General features: G+C 38.9%; 1 protein-coding gene across 2 annotated transcripts in view; it reads left to right on the forward strand.

Moving 5' to 3' along the window:
- The window catches only part of LOC121318578 (synapsin-3-like), a 250,791-nt gene that overhangs the window by 84,788 nt on the left and 141,700 nt on the right, over positions 1-24,303 (forward strand). For both annotated transcript variants that reach the window (XM_041255406.1, XM_041255407.1), the window contains exon 5: positions 19,722-19,878. In XM_041255406.1, the coding sequence (XP_041111340.1) occupies positions 19,722-19,878 (157 nt within the window). The remainder of the gene's footprint in view (positions 1-19,721; positions 19,879-24,303) is intronic.

Below are 24,303 nucleotides of genomic sequence, written 5' to 3' on the forward strand. Positions count from 1 at the left end.
GACTTCAGAAGTTATATGTGTGAAAAGTTGTCATGGTAACAAGGAAAAGAAAACGTACAGGTTTGTTATTTAAACAGCTGTAGCAGCACATGAGGACATGCAAACCTGTATTTTTCTGAACCCCTGCTACTTATTCTTTAAGCTTGTCAGAGAGCTTTTTTTATTGTTTAGTATTCTCCAGTCGCTCTTTAATTACGGTCTGGCAGCTCCTGTTATTTAGGAAACAATTAACAGATAGTGCTTAAAAGTTGATGCATACAACTGAAAGTGAAGTATAAAATCCTGCTCATATTTAAAGTTATTATGTACAGTTGATCCTGTATAAGAATGTCTTCTCATAAGCTCCTTGGTTGGGTAAGAGGACCGCCAAGCAAGGCTGTGCGAAACAAAAAGATACTGGTATATCACTAGAGACGGGATCATTGCACATACTCATCTATTAGAAACCGTGTCTTCATTAATAACAAAACAAAGAGCATGGGAATAGATGCAGTTACCCTTATCTTTAGTCAGTGGGGTGTTTACACAAGATAACACTTATGGAAAAATAAGTAGAACTGCAATATTCTGGAATCTGCCATTTTTGATTGGCTGAGAGTGGTACATTATCATGATTTATAATTAACATATGATGCACATAAATCCATGTCAACACTAATTGTTAGTATTCTTAATCATTCTACAGATGGATTGAAAGTAGCTTGCTGAAAAATTTGAAAAATACCATTCGGATCCCAGTATAATACCTTTGTAATAACCAGGTATATTAGAACCATTAGCAGACCACAGCATAACCAGCAATGGTACTAATGGACTTAGTTCCAATTTGAAACACATGGTCGTGGTATAAGGCACATGTGTAGTTCTGTACTAGGTGTGTTAGATTCTATTTAATTTACTAATTGTTTATATTTTAACATTTTGGAAATATTTGTGACCAATCAGAAAAGCAATCATAACAGGGCCATCATCACTATTTTAGAAATGACTGCAACATGCATTTGTTTATAAAACTGTGTATGTATCGCATTGAATTGTATATGGGAAACACCTTGAAGGAAGATTGACTATGAAAGAAATTGACTTACAGTTTACATTTACTGCTGTGCAAACACTAAGGCTAACATCTAGATACAATGGTGTACAATGGATAAAGAATTTAGGCAACATTCTATATGCTTTACACCTGGCTGACGTTTAAACTCTACTCGTGTGCATTGCTTTATATCATTGATACCCACAATATGAGACGTTTCCACTGTGGTAGCATTCTACCAGTGGCTGCCTCATCACATTGTAGCTGTTATGCTACCAGTGCCCATCTGTGTAGAACTGTTGCATTACCATTGTAGTGTAACTGCTGCATTACCATTGTAGTGCAACAGCTGCATGGCCACTGAATACCATTTGGGAAGGGTTAACAGAGGTTGTTTCTAATAACTCGAGCAGCTGTTATAATACCTATGGTTTTCTATTATGAAAATACTTTTTAAATAGTCGTTTTAATATGAGAATCAGACTTCGATGTCTAAGGTTAGGCGTGGATAATTGCTTTCCGTTTTGGTTCAGAATTAGAATTTCATTACATTTCTGTTTTTCATAAGCTTTTATTTTTTTCCAGCACATACCACATGGTTGGGGAGAGGGTGGAGAGTGCGGGATGGGGTATATTGGCTGAAAATAAAATAGATGGCAACAATGTTTGAGGCTGCAAACAAAGGGGAGAGATTGAAGAAATGGACGGCCATGCTACATTTGTTCTTGAGTGACTGGGCTTGACAACCCTGCTGATCTGTTTCTGTTAAGGGTGCATTCTTTCCATTGACCACACAGGGGACTTTGTGGCTTACCAACCACTACAAAGGTACAACACAATACAATTGAAAATGAATATCACACTTCAGTTCTCAGACTTAACAGTATCTCAGATAAATGATGCCTTCATTGGTGTTGTGCGTTCATCAGTTGTGGGGGTGTTAGGGTCTCCAGCTAAGAGAACATCCTTCGGGAAGAAAGCAAAGTGTTCTTTTAGCAGAAGTCAGTTGACTAAAGTTGTGTTTGTGTTATTATTTCAATGTATGTATGTATTGGTGCACGGGGTAGGGTGTTCAAAGGCAGAACGTAAGGTAAAGAGAATTAAAGAATATATAAATAATTGCTACTCATGCTGGCTTTAAAACCAGCAGAATACTTGTTTGCTTTGGTGTTTGTTTATTGTCTGTAATTTAATAAGCACAAGCTCAAGCGCTGCATACCTCGCAGTTTTGTTGTCATTCTCTTCCTGGTCTGACGTCACCACCAAGCTTATCCGTGACATATGGTGTCAGTGTGGGATGCATCACCTCCAAATACGCACAGGGACAGGGTGTACCCCGCCACCATTGTCATGGCGCACGTGTATCAACACATGAAATGAACAGATTAACTTAGAGAAAAGCAATAGGCAAGTGTGTGTTAAAAATTACAGCAGCAGCTCAAGATTAATTATGAATATATGTACAGGAACAGTATTCAAGACATGCACAACATTATTTAGCAGAATGGTGAAGCAACTTGCCAGACCGGGAAACACCAAATTGCTTGACAACTTCTGTCTGTTTTGTGTTTCACCATTTGTTTACATGCCATTCTGTAGTGATGAGGTGCACTCGTGGAAATCAGTATACAAAACAAAGCAATAATAAATGCCACCAGTTCTTTTTACATCCACCTGGGGCAGAGTGTTGGGGGGTGGGGGATCGTGAAGATTCAGGGTTATTAAAATTATTTAAGACTAACATCACCTAGGTTTGACCAAAGGAATCCGGTAATTTCAGATTAGCTGGGAATCTCAATGCTTCTAAAGTTCAAATATGTGACGTTGGTGTATCAATAACGATATATAACAGCTGTGGTAAAGTTTAGCAATTTGTTGAATACAGAATAGCTAGATGAATACAGATGTGATTTAGTTCTGCAGTTCACATAGTTACAGAATGGCATCAATCAGAGGAAATAATCAAAGAGTTTAATCAATCAATCAGTTTAAAGACTTAGAGTGCCCCAGTCTGTGGTAATGTCATGTGAGCTTGTTTATACTCATCAAACCAGGGCATTAGATGTTGATTGAGTTTTAGGTCTTTTAACAGTGGAGTGAGGAAGAGTGGTGAGTTTGTCTGGGCACCTCTGTATCTTTGCTTTTTCCAACTCCAGTCACCAGCAGGAGTTTGTAATATTGTTAATGTATCCAAGGTCACAGGCTCGCAGCTTGAACATAAAGCCACAGGGCATCTGTGGAGAAGGTTTTGTTGATTTCAAACCTGTTTCATTGGTCCACTTGTCAAACTCATGCTTTCTTGGGGAAATAATCCTAATTAACCGCACTTTAATTAAGCTTAACATCAGCGTTTTCCACTTTGTTAATGGAGAGCCTTTACTTTTATACCCTAGGGAGGGTGTCTCAAAGGTAACTTCATTGTCTAATAAAATTAGAGTTTTCTTTATGATGTTTCACACAGTCACTAGTCATAGTTGAAAAGAATGTTCAGGAAGGTTCTTCGAAATCTATTGTTTGTCAGTACATGTTCCCATGCTTTAGACACAACGGCTCTAGTTTTCAACAGCACTTAAGACAACCAATCAGCAAGAAGTAATTTGTCCTCGGACCTCAAATTTAGATTTGTTTACAAAACATATGTGATATAGTGTTCCAGAAACATTCGCAAACTTAGCATGTTTTAAGATTTCCAGCAACTTTTCCAAAATATTCTGAAGCCCAGTTACTTTTTTATTAAGATGCAGGCAAATTCCTGATTTTTGGGGACCAATATACATTACAGGAGGCAGATGGTTACACTGTGGTGTTCTTGATGTACTTAAGAGTTTAGACGTGATTTTCAAAGCTCTGTTTAGTTCAATGGGTAGGCTGTAAACTTGTGATGTGATTCTTAAATGATTAGTAAAAGAGAAAAGGATACAAACTAAATCTAAATAACACGAAGAATGCATTAGTAAAGATAATTCTGATATTTCCTGCCTGTTTAATATTTATGACACTGAACAAAAATATAAACGCAACATATAAAGTGTTGGTCCCATGTTTCATGAGCTGAAATAAAAGATCCCCTCTTATTTCTCTCAATTTTTGTGCACAAATTTGTTTCCATCCCTGTTAGTGAGCATTACTTCTTTGCCTAGATAATCCATCCACCTGACAGGTGTGGCATATCAAGAAGCTGATTAAACAGCATAATCATTACACAGGTGCACCTTGTGTTGGGGACAATAAAAGGCCCCTCTAAAATGTGCAGTTTTGTCACACAACACAGTGCCACAGATGTCTCAAGTTTTGAGGGAGCGTGCAATTGGCATGCTGACTGCAGGAATGTCCACCAGAGCTGTTGCCAAAGAATTGAATGTTTATTTCTCTACTATAAGCCACCTCCAACGTCGTTTAAGAGAATTTGGCAGTACGTCCAACCGGCCTCACAACCGCAGACCACGTGTAACCACGCCAGCCCAGGACCTCCACATCCAGCTTCTTAACCTGCAGGATTGTCTGAGACCAGCCACCTGGACAGCTGATGAAACTGTGGTTTTGCACAACCGAAGAATTTTTGTACAAACTGTCAGAAACCGTCTCAGGGAAGCTCATCTGCGTGCTTGTCGTCCTCACCGGGGTCTTGACGTGACTGCAGTTCAGTGTTGTAACCGACTTCAGTGGGCAAATGCTCGCCTTCGATGGCCACTGGCATGCTGGAGAAGTGTGCACTTCACGGATGAATCCCGGTTTCAACTGTACCGGGCAGATGGCAGACAACGTGTATGGCGTCGTGTGGGCGAGCGGTTTGCTGATGTCAACGAGTGCCCCGTGGTGGCAGTGGGGTTATGGTATGGGCAGGCATAAGCTACGGACAACGACCACAATTGCATTTTATTGATGGCAATTTGAATGCACAGAGATACCGTGACGAGATCCTGAGGCCCATTGTCGTGCCATTCATCCACCACCATCACCTCATGTTTCAGCATGATGATGCACGGCCCCATGTCGCAAGGATCTATACACAATTCCTGGAAGCTGAAAATGTCCCAGTTCTTTCATGGCCTGCATACTCACCAGACATGTCATCCATTGAGCATGTTTGGGATGCTCTGGATCGACGTGTACGACAGCGTATTCCAGTTCCTGCCAATATCCAGCAACTTCTCACAGCCATAAAGAGGAGTGGGACAACATTTCACAGGACACAATCAACAGCCTGATCATCTCTATACGAAGGAGACGTGTCGCGCTGCATGAGGCAAATGGTGGTCACATCAGATACTGACTGGTTTTCTGATCTATGCCCCACCTTTTATTTTTTAAGGTATCTGTGAGGAACAGATGCATATCTGTATTCCCAGTCATGTGAAATCCATAGATTAGGGCCTAATGAATTTATTTCAATTGACTGATTTCCTTATATGAACTGTAACTCAGTAAAATCTTTGAAATTGTTGCATGTTGCGTTTATATTTTTGTTCAGTGTATATGTCACGTCCCCACTGGAACCTGTTATCAGCAACTACAATGAGAGCGAATAGTGTAGCTCTCAGAATATCAATGACAAAGCATGCAGCAGAAAGGAGGTCTGTGAAGTGCCCCACACTGCCTGGCCACTGTATTAGGTCTACCTGAATTGGATTTGGCATCACAGTAACAATAATGCACAAGTCCACCATGCCAGAATCATGGGTAAGTGCTTTGAGGAGCAGCATCTTCCAGCCTGGTAATGGCAATGCCCAGATCTCAATCCATTCGAGTGTGTATGGGATGAACTTGAACAACACATTCATCATCCTGTGACTACATCTCTGCACCAAATGTGTGAAATAGTAATGACTAAGGCTGTATTGTTATCACGTTTCCCATGAAAAGTCTCACTTTTGAAAGAATAGTGTAAATATCTTTTTAAGTAAATACAGCAAACACTTGCCTTATTGATGCACGACCTGTTACACTGCCATTAGTTTAGTTTCCTTCTGGCAAGTGATTGAACACACTGCAAAGAGCTGCACAATTTCTTTAAAATGTTTTCAAGCACAGACACCAGCTGCATCAAAGATAGGAAATATTTGTACTAAAGAGCACTCTGTCAAGGTATGTTTTTTTGTTTGATAATTCTCTGGTGAAAAAAAAATGTCTGGACATAAAAAACTAAATATTCTACACTCTAGAATTTTGGGTAAGCATTAACATGTTTAGGGAACATTTGTTGTAAAAGGATCAATTTTGAATGTGACAATGCATTTTTTTCTGCTTTATTAAATATTATGTTTAATTGTGAAATATCTTGAAATACTCTGAAATGCAGTGAAATAAGCCATTTTTTACCCTGAAAAAAAATGCAGCCCGATTTAATGACTGAACATCCTTCGAGACACTTTAAGGCACCTTGTGAATTCTATGGCGCGTCAAGGCTGCAATCAGAGTAGCACAACCCAGTACAGTGATCGCTCGATAAAACACATTAAAGGGTGACATGAAAAATAAACGATATTTAAAAAGCTTGTACAGCTGAGCTGTGTTTTTACTCTTCTTTTGTAAGTAAGCACAATAGTTTACATGATTGCTAAATAGTTCATCACACCATTAGATACGTAAGCTCTCGGTTTGCTATTTGCTTACTGTGTCAAACCAGGAAAAGGAAGGTGCAGCAAGTCAAATAAGAGAAGCTGTGTGCACCTGCCTATATAGTCATTAGAGCAAAAAAAATGTGACTAGCAAATACATTACAGTAGAACACAATACACAGAAAGTAACTGTGTAAGATTGTAAAACTGTAAAAATATGAGACATGAATTCTATGAGTTATAGGCGAGGGAGCATTTAATCTGAGAGCACTACTGAGGGATTACTGTATTAGGTACAGGTCCTCATAAAGCACCAGGCAGCCCATCTCCTTTCTCTCCCTGCAGTTCCATGTCCTTTTTCTTGTCTTTTTCTCATCTGTGCTCCCTCCGTTTATTCTGGCAGCTGCCTCTGGCTGCTGCCTGCTTTCTGTCAAGGTTAACATTGGAAGGGTAGATTTAGTACCTTCAGTGTTGCAGATCAGATAAAAGCTACCTTTGTTGCTGCCAGTGGGAGAGTACTGAGCCTGATAAATCACAAATATACTCTCTAAAACAGAACCATGAACCAGATGTACAGAGGCACTGAAAATCGTGTAGCTTCAATAGAAATGCTTTTAGATTCAGGGGTGTTGGTGTGGGATAGCCTTGAAAAAAACAGAGGACACCAGTGCACATTTAAAAAGATTTATACAATTGAAGGACAAACGATAATGTAACAGAGTAATGTCACAGTGGCTTTTGGCCGCGTGGTGTTTGCATTTTTCTGAAGGCATGTTTGACCATTCCTCTAAACCATCTATAATTCCTTCAGAGAAGTTGCGTTTTGGAGTCTGCAACACAGTCTGTTCTCTTGGTGTCATCACATTTGAGACAGTCCTGGATAGGAAGCACCTGCCAAGGAAGCACCTACTGTCAGACCGAGTCTGTCAGATCTGTCGTCTTGACCACATTAGAAGAGCGATATTCAGCTTTTATATTTTGCAGAACAAGTGTCAGTGATTATTGCGTAACAAATTACTGCCACCAATTTTTTTTAGGTGATGTTGCAAATTTTGTTTATTCTTAAATGGATGCTAATTGTGTCAGGTACTGCATAGTATACTAAACTGATATTGAGTTTCTTGATAAAATATGAAAGTGGATATGAAGTGTTTACAGTATTCTATCTGTGCATGGGACAGCCAAGTCCCACAAAAGTGTGTGTTGCACATTGGAGGTGTTTCGGAATGTGTTTACTGTAGGTCATATAAAAACCTCTACATGTGGCAGGGCAGAAGCCCTGCATGTGTAAATAATGTATAGTTTATAAATATGTGTAAATATAAAATGTAAATTTGAATAAAAAGTGTGTGTTAAGATTCCAGCCCTGGTTGTTTTGGGTGTGTTTGTGGTGGTGGTTAATTCCTATCCTTACCAAATATCTGTGTAGAATGTGGCCAGATGTTGATTGAATTATTAATTGTCAATCAACCCTGGCCACGTTTTATTTAAGAGAGGCAGGAGCACCATTGTTGGGAACTGCCTGGGAGAGACGCTTTCTCATGAATGTTTGTTTGCAACCTCACCGTGGTAGCACTGCTTGGGTGGGGGTTCTTTTTGTTCATTTTGTGGTACGTGATTGTTTTGTTCCAACCTTCATTTTGCTCTGTGGGTCGTGTTTTTTATTTTATTATTTTTTTATTTAATAAACATGTGCGCTAGTGCTTGAACCCTGCAGTTACTGTCTCCGAGACTCTATCCACCCAGCCATCCTGTCACAATGAATAAAACAAATACTTCAAGAACTTTGTTTTCTTTCTCTTTGTCATATTACAAAACCTGTGAAAACCAAACTAATGTTTTTTATGGCAGTGCTTTGGCCTTTTGATTTCAGTTCCATTATGGTTTGGAGCATATTGTTTCCAACACTGCCTGAAAGCTTTCCAGTGCTCTTTGCAAGCCAACATGGCCAATTAAGCTCATATAAGTTTGTCAGCCCACTGCTGCACCTACCACTGCTAACTAAGCGATCATGCCCTCTCGATGAAGGGTATATTGTGCGTTGGTTGACTGAAACTGGAGTTATGCATCCTAAGCCCATGGCAAGGGCACTAACGGAAGTCAAGGTCAACTTGCACACGGTCTTCATCGAGAGGGCACTATTGCTATTAGAAAATAATCTTTCTCATTATTTTCATTCAAACTTAAACCTGCATGTAGATTTACCTTGAACCAGCAAGGATTTGGCAGGTAGCTTTCTGCCGAGAAGTTTTAAGAAAACAGTCCCGAAAATGCTTATAATGGATCACATATATAACTAGAGAAAAAACTTTATTAAACAAATAGCTTTGTACTTGTTGGGGCTGCTTATGGTTTATCTGGAGAACACCAGATATCTGAATGGAGTAATATTACTGAACAGTCCGTGTCTCGGTTTGTTGTTGAAAGACGCTGAGCTTCAGTCGAGCTGACAGGCTGCAGTTGGCTGATATGACAGCGGCAGGTACAGGACTGGTGGCTGTCATAGTTGCAAAGTATTGTTTGGCTGTGTGGAAGGGGTGTGGGTAATTCACTGACTAGGAGACAGACAGGTGTAATTGAAAACACCACCCAAGTGCCCAGTTTTATTTGCGAACAGTTCTTGCTTTTTCCGGCAGAGGGCACTGTTGACCGTGGGCTGCCTATCAACGATGATAGACAGCACCACGGAAATACCACAGCTGGTACGTGAACAGCAGGTGCACTCGCAGGTGCTCAAAGAAATAATAATGAAAACAGAAGGCGAAAAGAACAATGGAAAATAAAACAGTAATAAAACTACAAATAAAAGGTGCTGCACTCGGCAGCGTTATCCCGGTCGCCGCTACCCGCACGACCCGGATCACCGTCCTACTCTGTAGGCTAACTAGCCTGCTCTTTTACAATATGCCGGGGTCTGCCCAAGGGTTCCCCGCTCTCTCTGTCTCGCTGTGAAACTCTCTTTGTTTCGCCTGATTCCCGGTCCTGGATCAGAGCTTCCGCACTCTCGGCGCGTCTAAGTGGGCAGAGCTGAGGAAACAACAGAGCATTACTTTATAGGGCTAACAATCTCCCAAGACGCGCCTCTCAGCCATTCAGAGAGGGAGAAAGTCCACACACCCACTTTCCCACCTCCCCGTGTCACTGCCATGACTCACAGGCGGTTGTTGGACGACTGCCGCCCTCTTCCTGCAGCCCGTGAACACGCCAGCAGAGTCAGCACAGATCTCTCCCTGTTACAGGCTGGTTTTGATGGATAATCAAAATAAACTTGGACAAATTGGCTTTCATTACAGCAAGTCATAATGAAAAGCTATGTACTTGCATGGATTGATTTGAAATTGGATTTGCAGTTGATTGAAGCCTACTAGAACTGGAAGCTGCTTGGCCAATGGTACTGAATCGTTTTCTAATATTTCAGAAACCATTTAAGATGGCAACTTCAAATTTCCAGTATTCTAGAAAATCTGTGGGCAAAATCTAACGGCACCCTTTGACCTGTGACTTAAGATGGCTGCAGTATTGGGGTCCAGTGAAAATGTGTACAGCAATCCACCGCATACCCACTCTAACCGCTTCTCCACCATCAGTCTCTTCAGCAACATTATTATTGAACAGAGATTAGTTCAGATTTTGTAGATCCTACCAAAGTTTTCGTACACTGTGTTGTATGTGAGCTGTTCAATGTGTTGATATGTAAATAAATCCTGTTTGCCTGCGGGGTGTTTCAACTTCAACCTCCACCTCGAAGCACTGCAGACGGTTACCCCGTCACAAGCATTAATACCCTGTATCTTTCTAAACAAGGGATTTATCTGAGCTCCCTAATAAAAGCTGACTCTCAAAACAATAATTGTGTGAATATAGTAATTGTTACAGCTGTGTATAATGGTATTTAAAACAGGATTCATTTATCCGCCTTTTTACATATCCACCCTTACTCTGGTCCCACTGTAGATACCATTTTAACATTTCCATTTACTTCATGTTAACAAACCTTTCAAATTGATATGACACACCCCTTAGTGGGGGTGTGCTTTTGGTACATTTTTATGAACATTTAAATGCTTTGCGCGCACACACACACACACACACACTCTTTATATTACATTCTGATAGTGACAGCCCTGGGTAGTACTTTCTGAGCAAAGAACCCCTGAATAAGTAAATAAGGTTTTAAACTAAGTAAAAAAAAAAATAAAAAAAAACACCCACATCAAAGTATATATTGCAATGTTTCTATTTATGGTTGTAGTTAAAGTTAAAAGTGGATATATAACTATATAGTAATATTGAACACATTTTCAGATAGTATAATGTTTTTAGTATAATAGTGTGTTTCTTAAAGACACAAACAGTAACTTTGCCAAAAATTATATGAAATGTTTATATAAAAATTACATGTGTTTAAAAGAAAAAAAAAAAAAAAATTAGACACAAACGTCACCCACTGTACAGTGCTAATGCAAAAATGGTTACAGGAAAGCAAAAGGGAGTTGTGTTTACAATTGAAAAAAAAAGTTGGAAATGCTTTCACTTCTGGAAAAGGTAATTACCAGGTTTAAAATAGCACAATATTTTGGAATTGTAAAGAGCACTGTGACTGATATTAAAAAGTCTGCCTCAGTGATTTAACAGTTTGCAGCCTTTGATAGTAGGGGTGGGACTTTCAAGATATATTACTTGAGCTTTACAATTTCCGAGTACTCGAGAAAGTACTAACATAACTTGAACTAGCATGTGCTGTAAGAGCAGCTTTATGTTTAGTGGTACCTTTGTGTTCTTTTATAGATGTCCTGCCTCCAGCTGAAATGCAAAATGCAGACTGGCATATTGAACATAGTGTAGCGTGCATGGGGGAAGGCAGCGGCAGGGCTGGTAGGTGACGTAATCACATACAAAGACATAAGCCTGATATATGCTACTTGCAAAGGAGCTGGCTCTTTTGTACAGTAGTATTGGTGCTATGCTTCAGTGCAAGAGGTCCCAGGTTCACACCCACCCTCCGTCTGTGTGTGGATTGCCTCGCCCTGTGTGATGAGCCTGCCTGCGGGAACCGAGATCGGTACAATATAATACAGGTGTTTCTTTTCCAGTTGGTCGTAAATTTGGAAAATCCTTTTGAAACTGGTTGTTAAAGTACTATTTTCTCATTTTTGACGCCATTTTCACTTTACACGAAATCTCGTAGTGCGTGGCACAACCGCTTTCAAAAAATGGAACACATGTGTGCTACATCATACGTCCTTCAGCCAGCGTCGTATCTATGGCAATTGCAATAGTACCATATCACCTAGAAGATTGTATATAACTAATTATAATAACAATACTAGAAGTGGTCTGGATATTTCTCTCTAACGCACATATTAACCAAAACGAGAAATGAAAAGTAAGGGTATTCAGGGACGAGTTTTGTGAACCGGGGACACTTTTTGGGGACATTGTTTGACTGAAAGACACAGTACCTCATCCAGGGACTGTCCATGGAAATCGGGGACGTGTGGTCACCCTACTCTACATACTGTACTTGTTTACATAAATGGCCACAAGTCCTATTTTAAATGCCAAACTAACACAAAGTAATTAATATAATGTTTGCCTTCTTGTGCAGTTGATTGTATATGGTCAGGTGTTACTAAAGAACGTAATGTATTCAAATTCATGTATCCACACAACTTTACATTAAATTGTAAAGAGATGCCTGGCCTACCTGTTTGAACTGTGTCTCAGGGGTCCTTTACTTCAGTGCAGTAGTTCCAACATACAAATAAAAGCTCTACTAAACATAAACGACCGTTCAGTCCAAAAGTTTACAGAACAATTTCAAGTGAAAAAAGCCTCCCACCTATGGGAAGATTGGGGAATGGGGTCCACGAGTTTGTGGTAATTGCAACTTTTTCTCCCTTTGAAAGTTTTGTATGAACAGCTGCAGCACGGTTTTGTAAAGTTTTTCCAGCGTTGTTGTTATTGTTTTATGGGTCAGCACAATATTGGGATAATCTTATATCAATTTCAAAACTACAGCATTCACGATTCACAGGCACTGTCCTCATAGTCCTCATAACAAATGTTGTTATGGATGTTTGCTTTTAATTGCCATCAGTAGCTCCGTCGACCGTAATTCTGAATGTTTTTATTTCAAACTGTGAAGTATTGAACTTGTGTTTTTGTGGTATGGCAATTTTGTTTGGCATAAGTATTTACATACTATGGTTTTCTCGTCTGGTTCCTCAAAATGCTTCCAAACGTGGCTTTGCCTTGTTCCTTTATTTAGCGAATCCATTTTAAAAGTATATAACAAACTCAGAAAAAAACACTTGTCATTAACTTTCTTAACCCGTCGTGGATTTGATACCATTGAGTGGTGGTTCTGTAATGAGGTTACAAGATACAGTGACAACAGGAAAATCCATAATACTTTAAATACAGAGAAATGCATAATACACGCTAAAAAAATTAAAAAAAAAAAAAGAAAAAGCACAATGCATAATACATTAAATACAGTGGAAAGTAGCAGAATTGAAGTTTATAGCAGAATTCAAGTTGCAAATTATACCATTTTAAATGAACCAATTTTCTTTTTCTTTTGTTGATTTGAAATGTAATTTAGGTCAGATTAATCACTTCGACACCCCCCCCGCTCATCTGCAGCAATTAGTCTGGACCAGCATTCCTGTTGATGAAGCTTGGGACCCGTGCCTTGTTCAATCTGGCTATGGTTGGATCTGGTTTGGCTGGGGTTTGTTCTGTTTATCTGGAATTGTTACTTGTTGGCACCTCACATAACTGCCACATTTTTAAGCAATCAGTGTGGCAACGGCCCAGTTTTCAGATTGCACAGTACCACCTTGTTTACAGGAGTTACTTTTACCCTCATTTTTTAGTACTTAGAAGGAGAATATAAACACTACAGGCCCTCCTTTACACAAGAGAACAGGCTTTCAAGCAGAGTTTAACAGTGGTGGCTTGGGGATATACTGTGTTAACAAAATAACAGGGTGTTGCTGGAAAATGAAAGAGGACGGTTCAAGCTTGCTGTAGCAAACACCTGGCTTTTTACATGAAAACCAATCATTTCAATTCAGCCCAGGCCTTGTAGCATCTGTTTGATTTGAAAGGTCATAAATTACAAGGGTTTTAAGGGCTCACTTCACTTTTCAAGCATGCAGTTGTACTTCAGGTAACAGAACAGAAAAGCTGTACTTTGTCTCTGGTTATAGAAATCTCTAGGTTGAACATATATACCACTTGTTCAAAGGTGGCGGGTATAAGAGGCTTGGGGAGGCTAAGCCTCCCCGAAATAAATTGCCCAAACCATCACAAATTGTTCTGACCAACACAAAAAATATTTGTGAGAGAAGATTGATCTAATAAACACATTTCTTCTTTTCTTACTGTGCAACCACCAGACCGCTAGGGCAGCTAGGATATCAAGTCAATACTGTAGTACAGGATTTAGTTGCATTTCAATGTCATTCGAGGAGACAATGCTTGGCTGGTTTAACGTCAATTCTTTCCGCCGCTGAGCCGCCATACCTGCAGGAGGCAGCCAGCGAAAACTCTGAATACTTTTTGCTCATTCCCTTGCTTGGACCATCTTCTTCACAATTTCTGCATCTATTCGAATTGCTGTTATCTCTACAAACAGCTTGATCCAAATCTGATTTTACAGAACTTATTTTCGTCACATGTTGTCTATTTTCACACACCACTATTTTGTGAGAATTTGATAACTGTGACGAAACAGTCAGAACCTACTTCCTTCGACTGTTTTTTTGTGGTGCCAGATTATGAATGTTTCTGACTTTTTTCTTTAGATTTTTCCAGTCCTTCAGTCCATTTTCAATGAAAGCAGGGCCTTTTGAACATCTGAAAAAGTGTCTGCAATGAAAGCAGTAAACCGCATCTGCCTGCTTACTGTACTCTAAATATGAAAATGTATTTTAATATTCTGATGAAAATAAATGATGTTGCTTACCAAAGACAGTTTTGGGATACACAGGTAAACTATGATGATCCTGTTGCAGTACCACCAAGGTCCAGAATACAGGATTTAGTTGCATTTCAGTATCATTCGAGGAGACAATGCTTGGCAGGTTTAACGTCCTTTCTTCCCGCCGATCTGAGCTCCATATGGATATTTGAAAGTTTACACTAGTGCAGTTATTTATTTTGCAAATATCCCTTATACCACTTGATTATAAGTATGATAGTAAATATGTGTTTAGAAGCTTAATAGTCAGTATTAATAATTGATTTAAGTGTGAAGTGATAGAAATGGTGTTCGAAATTGATGTAGGTACTGTTTTTCTAATTTGCTTAAATAGGCATAATATGTTTTAAAGTACAAGCTAGTGCAATGCCAAACAAAAAAAAACAATGTCAAATATATACAGTGCCTATAGAAAGTCTACACCCCTTGAACTTTTTTCACATTTTGTTGTGTCAGTGCCTCATGCATTTAAATGAGGATTGTTTCAACTTATCTACACACCATACTCCACACTGTTAAGAGGAAAAAAGTTTTTATTGAGAAAAAAATTATACATAAAAAATGCAAAACTGAAAGATCATAATTGGATACGTCTCCACCCCCCTGAGTTAATACTTGGTGGAAGCACCTTTGGCAGCAATTATAGCTGTGACTGTTGGGATAGGTCTCTACCAACTTTGCACACCTAGATTTGACAATATTTGACCATTCTTCTTTATAAAACTGTTCAAGCTCTGTCAAGTTCCTTGGGGAGCGTTGATGGACAGCAATCTTCAAGTCATGCCACACATTTTTGATTGGATTTAGGTTGGGGCTCTGACTGGGCCACTCAAGGACATTTACCTTTTTGTTCCTTAGCCACTCCAGTGTAGCTTTGGCTGTGTGCTTTGGGTCGTTGTCATGCTGAAAGGTGAACTTCCGTCCCAGTTTCAGCTTTCTTGCACAGGGCAGCAGGTTTTCCTCAAGGACTTCTCTGACTTTGCTCCATTCATTTTCCCTTCTATCCTGACAAGTGCCCCAGTCTCTGCCGATGAGAAACATCCCCATAACATGCTGTCACCACAGTGCTTCACAGTAGGGATAGTGTTCTTTGGGTGATGCTCTGTATTGGGTTTGCGCCAAACATAACACTTTGCATTTAGGCCAAAAAGTTCCATTTTAGTTTTGTCAGACCACAAAACTTTTTTCCACATGGCTACAGAATCTCCTTAATGTTTTTTGGCATACTTCAAACGGGATTCAAGGTGGGCTTTCTTGAGTAATGGCTTCCTTCTTGCCACCCTACCATACAGGCCAGATTTGTGGAGTGCTTGGGATATTGTTGTCACATGCACATTTTGACCAGTCTTGGCCATAAAATCCTATAACTCTTGCAAAGTTGCCATTGGCCTCTTTGTAGCCTCTCAGATCAGTCTCCTTCTTGCTCAGGCATCCAGTTTGGAGGGACAGCCTGATCTAGTCAGGGTCTTGGTGGTGCCATACACCTTCCACTTTTTAATAATCGTCTTGACCGTGCTCCAAGGCATATTCAAGAATTTTGATTTTTTTTATACCCATCCTGTGATCTGTGCCTTTCAATAACTTTGTCTCAGAGTTGTTTTGAAAGCTACAGAAACTGCTGAATTTATCCTGAAATCATGTGAATCACTACAATTTAAGACAGGGGGAGGCCACTTAACTTGGTGTGTGATTTTTGAATGATTGGTTACACCTGAGCTAATGTAGGATTGCTATTATAAGGGGGTGGACACTTATCCAACCAAGCTATTTCAGTTTTTATTTTTAATTAATTTTCTACAAATTCCTAGAATATTTTTTCACTTGGAAGTTGTGGGGTAGGATGTGTAGATAAATGAAACCAAAAACTATTTTAATGCATTTTAATTCCAGACTATAAGGTAACAAAAGGTGAGTGATTTTGAGGTCTGTTTGTGCTATAAATTATTATACAGTACAAGTTCTCAAAAAGATGCAGGAGAATTAATCCGGTTTACAGCTTTTATTTGTGTCTGTCAGTCCGAATATTTTTCAGACTCAACACAATGAATGAAACTTAGTATTCAGACTCACTAATATATAAATATGTGTGTGTATCTTACTGTACATGGTTGGGTTCAATAAATGCAGGGGTGAAAGTATGGAATAGCCTCCCCAAACGAAAGACTCATGCGCCGTCTATGCACTTGTTTGAAGAGGTTACAGCTAGTGAATTGATCCCATAAATCCTACCTGTCATGCAGTATCCATTTGCAATGAAGAGCTGAAGTGCTCTAATCTGAAAGAAGACATTAAACATGGAACATAGACATGGAACCCTTCTGGGTTAAGTATGCCTCTCTGTTTGAGTCTTACTTCAGAGTCCGATAGAAAATCAGGTTCAAACATGCCACTGGCTGCAAGGCTCCTATCAGTCAATAGGAGAAGCAACTGATTGGTTGATGAAAGGGGTGGAGATTTTGAAGAAGGATTGGAGGTGTTGAACAAGTGGGGGACAAGGTCCCTCTCCAGGAGAAAAGACCACAAAAAAGCAAGGCTTGCAAACAGCGATTTATTTTACCTAGTGTGGTACCAGATATCATTTCTTAAAATGGAAATACACATTTCTTATAACGTATGTTTTTCAGGATTTGCACTTGTGAGATCTACACAGACAGGTGATGTCATTCTTACAAACAATAGAGGAGCAGGGACAGGTTCATCAAAACATTCTTGATTACCTGAGGTTAGATGTGATTCTGAGCTCTATTGAGGCCACGGGGCTGATATTTCAAACCCTCTTTATCCATGCTTAACCATGCTCCCCTATTCTTTACCTCACTACCCTGTGCTTAACCATGCTCCCTGTGCTTTATTATATCTTACCATGCTATGCTATTGTATTTTTTCACAATACAAGTGCAGCACTCTAAATGCAGTTAGTTTTAATATTCTGATTTAGCTTTACATAGTCAATCTGTTTATCAGCTCAACAAATCATTTGTGAGCATTCAAAGATGGGTGCTTTCAAAACATTCAGCCACCACGCTAATGTTGGGAAGCAACAAAATAAACTGAGACAATAACCTCTATAACCAGATGACAACCTTTTGTATTGCATGACCTGTCTCGGGGTGGAATTGGAACCAGAGATGTCGGGTCGAGGGCAGCTGAGAGAGCATTCCCATAATCCCCGTGGTCCACGTTGTGACTCAATTGGCCACTTTCCCAGAATACTTTGTAACGAGCCAAATTAAGCTCTTTTTAATTAGATAGATCATCCAAAAGATTAGTTCTTTCAAATAGCTTTTTTTTCTCCTCGTGCCTCCGAATAATCACCCTTTTCTTCTTTGAAAGCACGCAGCTGACATTTATCGTGTTAATGCGCTGAGAAATAAAATTTAAATGGTTTGAATAGCAGCAGCTGCTTGAATAATTTGTCAAAGGAGACTTAAAAGGATAAACTTGTGAGGGTACAGAGAAAGTGAAGAAAAATATTAAAACAGAGCCAAGATGCTGCTGAAGTGTTGACTGTTCATCTTTCATTTAAACCTTTCACTCCGGGGAAACAAAAAAGAAAATAAGAAAAAAGATTTACTTAAAGAATTTCCAAGCCGTGTTATGACATCCTTTTAATTCTGAGATATCCCTACAATGTGTTTGTGTTCGGGTTCAGAGATTAACCGGTTTCTAAAATTAAATGAGCTGGAACCGGATGTTTTGGATTTAGCTACAATGATAAATAATGGTGTTTGACAGTAGAGGTTGGACTTCTGCAAAATACTGGAGATCGTTGGTCATCATTGTGTAGCCAAGGCTGAATTCAAACACATGCCAGAGTTCCTTAATCTACTTCCCTGCTATGAACCAGCATTTAGACTAAATGCTAAAGGCTGGTACAGCACATACCAGACCTGGGTCAATTACAATTACAGCAGAATCGTTGGCTGAAATGACAATCACAATTGTCATTGCACGACTGTCGCTCAGTGTGATTTCTAGGCCCACCTTATCCTGTGGTTGCAAACCAGCCTTAAATCTTGGAAAACTTTTGCCTGAATTTAATCAAACATTGCATGGGCTTGTGATAATGAATATTCCATACATGTAGATCAGACCACAGGTGTTCAAGGTTAATCATTTCCTTCACAAGGCATGTGTATGTGATTAAGAAAATAAATCGGGTTCATTTTTAAGTCTGCATTGCTTTCTCGTGCACAGTTGGAGACGTTGGGGTAAAGTAATAAGAGGTTGGAAAAGTGATGTTTGGCAACTCGTTGATTTCGTGTAGATGACAAAAGCTTTTAACATAAAATGGTAACAGTAATGTTAATTAACAAGCATATTTCAGATCAAAATGACTTCCGTTAAAAACATTATTATTTTATTATTATTGTCTTGAAGGGATGAGGATGCATGCATGTTGTTTTCAGTTGTTAATTAAACTGAAACTTTGTGTTCTTATTTTAATGTAAGTCTTGCCTTGCTGTTTAACTATTATGCACAGCAGAGTTTTAAAAAATCCTAATGTTTGTTCTTGATTTTGAAAAACAAAATGTTGTCAATTAAATGCATATGGGATAATCAATTCATAAATTAGGTTCCCAATTGCACCACTAACAATCACTTTTTTTCAGAAATGTTGGTTTTCAGGCCAGTTTTGTTATAAAATGCCTTACTGACTGTGCAAGGGTATAGTCGCGGACAAGGCTGGATCCCTCCAGGAAGGAGACTGAGAGGCAGGAAGCTGCAGTTTAAAGCACAGATGCACACTTTTATGTACAAATACAAACTAAACAGGAACAAAAACACAGGAACAAAATAAAGGTTTAAACAAAACAATGCCAAACAAACTATAAATCAAAACACGCAGCTTTGGCTGTGACGGTGTGTTTACTCACTTTGTTCAGGCTGGGCATTATCCTTCACCGAACTTTCCTTCCAACTACCTCCTCCTTAAAAAAAGCATGTTGATCCCTTTTATATACCATGTGGCTGTGGCTTGATTGATCATCAATTAGTCCCATGTGGATTTTGGCAGGGATGGAATTAACCCCATCCCTGCTAAAGCTAAAATCAAAATAATTAATTTGTATTTGCAAAAAAATCCATCCTTTCATCTGGTGGAATATTCCCACAGTTGTTTTCTCTGCCCCTGCAGGTCTTTCAAGCCTGACCTGGTCCTGGTTCGACAGCATGCTTATAGCATGGCCCAGGGAGAAGACTTCCGCAGCCTCATCATCGGGCTGCAGTATGGGGGGGTTCCGGGGCTCAACTCCCTGCACTCCATCTACAACTTCTGCAGCAAACCCTGGGTGGTAAGTGCTGTCCAAGCAAGGCACTCTCTGGGCAGGAATCAATAAGCTTTTCCAGAGCCAAGTTTAGGGATTTCAGAGCCATCATAGGAGGTTTGGTGGTCCAGTGGTTAAAAAAGGGGCTTGTTGCAGGAGGTTCCAGGTTCAAATCCCAGCTCAGCCAGACTCACTGTGTGTAACACTGAGCAAATCATTCAACCTCCTTGTGCTCCATCCTTCGGATGAGACATAAAACCAAGGTCCTACTGTAAGTAACTGCAGCAGCCGTTGTTGATGCATAGTTCACCCCTTAGTCTCTGTAAGTCACTTTGGATAAAAGTGTTTGCTAAGTTACATAATAATAATAGTAATAATAAACTGCTTGTGGTCCCCAATGTCTCACCCACTAATAGCAGTGCAGTTTCAAGTGCAGGACAGGGGTAGCATCAAATAGTCGTCTGGTCAACTAGTATAACAGCAAACTGCCAGTCACCTCAGAAACGGGTAGTCGACTAGTCACACGTCACTTCAGGTATTGTGAAACGTGCACTTTCAGATGCAAGGAAGTGCAGTTGTGTTTGCAATCCATAAAATGACACATTAATAAATCATTAGCAGATCAATAGCAGGTGTAGCTAATGCACTTGAGCCACGCACCCAGAGGGGTTCAAAAGTTTTGATTTTTTTTGTTTTTAACAGTGATACTGTCCTTCACAGTTTATATTTGCAGATGTTACACATTTGTATCTCTGTAGCTGCCAGTGTGCAGTGCCAGTAATTGAGATTTCTATCCTCCCTTATTTCAACAGGTATCGCTATTGTCTTAGTTATATTCTGTGTGCACGATGCATCCTGTAGTTTAGACAGAAGCTGTTGGGTGCTGCTGCGGGCACCAAAATAAACTACAGCAAATCAACATGCCTGCATTTCTGATTTAAAAATAATAATAATAATAATAAAAACGTTTCCTATATGAGACAATTTCTGCAAATCATGTAATCATTTCTGTGATCGCAGAATTGGGGAATACTGGTAGGGTTAGTGATTAAACCTGTTCGTTTGTGATAATAGTGTAGTGTTGGATGTAAAGATGTACGCAAAATAAAATAAAGTAGGCGAGTAGAAAAGGTTCTTATTACATACTGTTTCATACATGCTAACATTCTGACAATTATATATAGTTAAATATTGGACACTTGATTTGGTGTGCTTGATGTTTATAAATAAGGGTTAAATTAAGTTTGGGGAGGGGGGTCACAATAAGGTCCTGCACCGGGGCCCATCTTCCTCTTCATCAGCACAAAACAAGCCAGGTTTATTCGCCTTGAAATCATGAAAATAAAATTGACAGAAATGGGTGGTGCAAGCCATCGGAGACACGTCATAAATCACACTGGATATTTCCATTAATGTATGCCATGACAGTTTACTAACTAAAGCATCACCATTTTCTGTCAGATATTTATGATTGACAGCGTTAGGCAGTGTTTTAGCTGATGGACAGTACTGTCACACAAAGTCATCAACATACATACCTCTGCAGTAAACAGTGGTCCAGCAAAGCACAGCACAAACTTATTAACACAGTCATTCTGCACTCTCTTTATTAAATCGTGTGTAAAAGCAGCATACATGGATTGCTTGTCTTGTTTTAGTTTAATGTGTCGCTTATTTTCCTTTATTGTCAGTGCAAACATGTACCTCAATGTCGCAGTATTTGCAGCGCTTTGCAAACTGCGCTAAACTGATTTACGTTTTTCTCCCCATTCCTCATCCACTAAAAATATTATATTTTGTGTAAGTATTTCAGTTTAGTTTTTGATCAAGCTAGTAGTTACTATGCCCAGCAATTGCCACAATAATCAGACTTTGATTGGCCAACATAATCAGGTGGTAGTGTGTTTGAAGTGACAGAACCACAGTTGAACGTTATTTGATCCTCTGACGTCTAAATATCTGTTGTATCCTAGGATAGTGTAGGGCTGCTTATTACAATGTCTGCATCAAAATTCGGAATTAAACCGGAACCGCAGAACAATTAATTATACAGTACACCCCGTTTTTTTTTTTCTCTATCTGACTCAGGCATTAAGAATATGTGAAGGGGCTGTATATGTACGATTTCCCATCAACATATTCTAACTGAATTAAACCCAAAGTTACAGTATGTACTGTACAGTGCCATCAGTGCCCTTCTTACATGAACATGCTCAGCAGATGTCTGCATGATAAGATATCTGTCAACAACAATCCTGAGATCTTAACAAAAAAGCCATCCCCACATTCACGCTTTCACCTGTGTCTGGTATGCACTGTGTCTTGTTTTTGAGGGCTTTGTATATAGATAGATATAGATAGATAGCAGCAGAAGTATGCTTGTTTGAGGTTTTTGCCTCTTATTAGTGACTCAGCTAAGCATTCTGCACAGATCAGGAGCACATCCAAAATGTTCAAACACAACTTTTTTTTTTATTCTTGATTTTAGCAAAAAAATATGGATTGTTGAAGTAGGGGACCATTACACTTTTGAGACTGCTTGCTCAACCATGTCAAGTAGCACTCAAAAGTTAAGAATAGGCTTTAATTAAAAATTAATCCGTTTTATAATGCACTGATGAGACCACAGTGTCAAGTTGTGGTCACCTCAGCACCAAAGGGAATTTGTGACCCTGGAGAGAGTTCAAACAAGAGCAATCAGACTAATTCCAGGGCTTAAGTATAGGCTGAAAGACCTGAATCCATTTAGCCTAGAAGAAAGATGAATTAGAAGGGCCATGACTGAAGTCTTTAAAACCTTAAAATGAGTTGACATTGTTAAACCAGTACAAAAACCAGCAGAGAAGACAGTGGAAATTACGTGCAGGGCTTGAAATTAACTTCTCCATGCACTAGCCACCAGGGCTAGTGGATGGGAAAATTCACCAGCCTCACAGACATTTTACTGGCCCAGTATAACGTTTATTGATAATTCACTAAAAATGCATTTTTAACATGTGTAGCAATGTGAGTTTAATATATTAAATATGGGAACAAAAGAAACTGCAAAAACAATATTTTTTCTATTGCAGCTGCCTTCTTTTTACCACAGCAATGTAGTGCATACATACTCTTGCTTGTGTGTCATTCCTGTAAGTACAGTACTTCCTAGATTTAGCCCTTTCTGTTCATCAACCCTACAGATTGAATCAAATTCATTTCAAAATAACGAAAATCATTGAAAAAAGATCTGCTATTTTATATTGTCACACTCTCTGAGTGAGGATCTGCTGACCATTAACTTTTGTTTTTCAAGCATTAAAACGAGTGTCAGTTCAAGACAAATTTGACTCCAATCATAGTAAATTCCAACATTGTACAAAATTAACCATGAATACCAAATAAGACTTTAATTTATCTAATGTGTTTGCATTATGGTTTACTATTAATAATTTGAACCCCCTTTTCAGAGGTTGTAGCAATAATGACAAAAACACAACGCGTTGGACTGGCGCACTTCGAAATACAATGCGTTTAAAATAGCAGTCGCTGTATTAAAATTAGGGATGGTCAATGATATGAAAATTGTATATCGATATCGATAATATCTAAGTTTTCCAAAATACAGAAAAGCAATAACTTACTTTAACTTAGTATCTTACTATCCATGGAGAAAAACAAGGTCTTATAATATTGTTTTACTATTCCATGCATTTATATACTGTACTTCACTGCGCAAACTAGCCCATCTGGAAGTAATTTAATCTTCTCTAATGCACGACACATCTAAATGTATTAGTAGCCAACAGTGTCATGCTGAATGTTGCATTCTTTTGTGATGTGTTTTGATGTTTTAAAAGACATCTCATTTATAATACCAAAAGCGCTCATTTTAAAAATGCATTACTAATAGTGTAAGTAATCACATGGAAAATATGCAATGAACCACTGACTCATGCACATGTGTCAAAATAATCCCAATCGTGCTTAATGCAGCATGCAAATAGCGTTTGGTATCTTGTGCACGTTTCGAATAGAAGAATATGTATGTGTGTGTGTGTGTGTGTATATATATATATAAAACCTATTTTCCTGTTTATTATATTTTATTATATTTTTTGCCGCAAGGGAGAGTTAATCAATCGCAAAAACTGTGTTTATACTACATTTATTCACTAGAGTGGCTGGTTTTATTTTTTGCAAAAGAAGCAACGCTATTGGAAACAAGTACAATGTTTTAACACTATTGAATGTATAACACTGTCGTGGCAAAATATATAATTAACAAGAGGAAACAGGTGAAGAAAGGGAAGTGAAGCACACGAGAGAGGGTACACAGGTTGTGGATTTGTTGTTTTTCTTGATTTATAGCTATTGCATGTTTTAAAATCATTTGTTAAGCAGCTTCTTAGAAAAAGAAAAACATCAATCAATGGAATAAAATGGTTAAATAATACTAGTGCTGTTTGCCTA

Source organism: Polyodon spathula, chromosome 7, assembly GCF_017654505.1.
Source record: "Polyodon spathula isolate WHYD16114869_AA chromosome 7, ASM1765450v1, whole genome shotgun sequence".
Classification (NCBI taxonomy): domain Eukaryota; kingdom Metazoa; phylum Chordata; class Actinopteri; order Acipenseriformes; family Polyodontidae; genus Polyodon; species Polyodon spathula.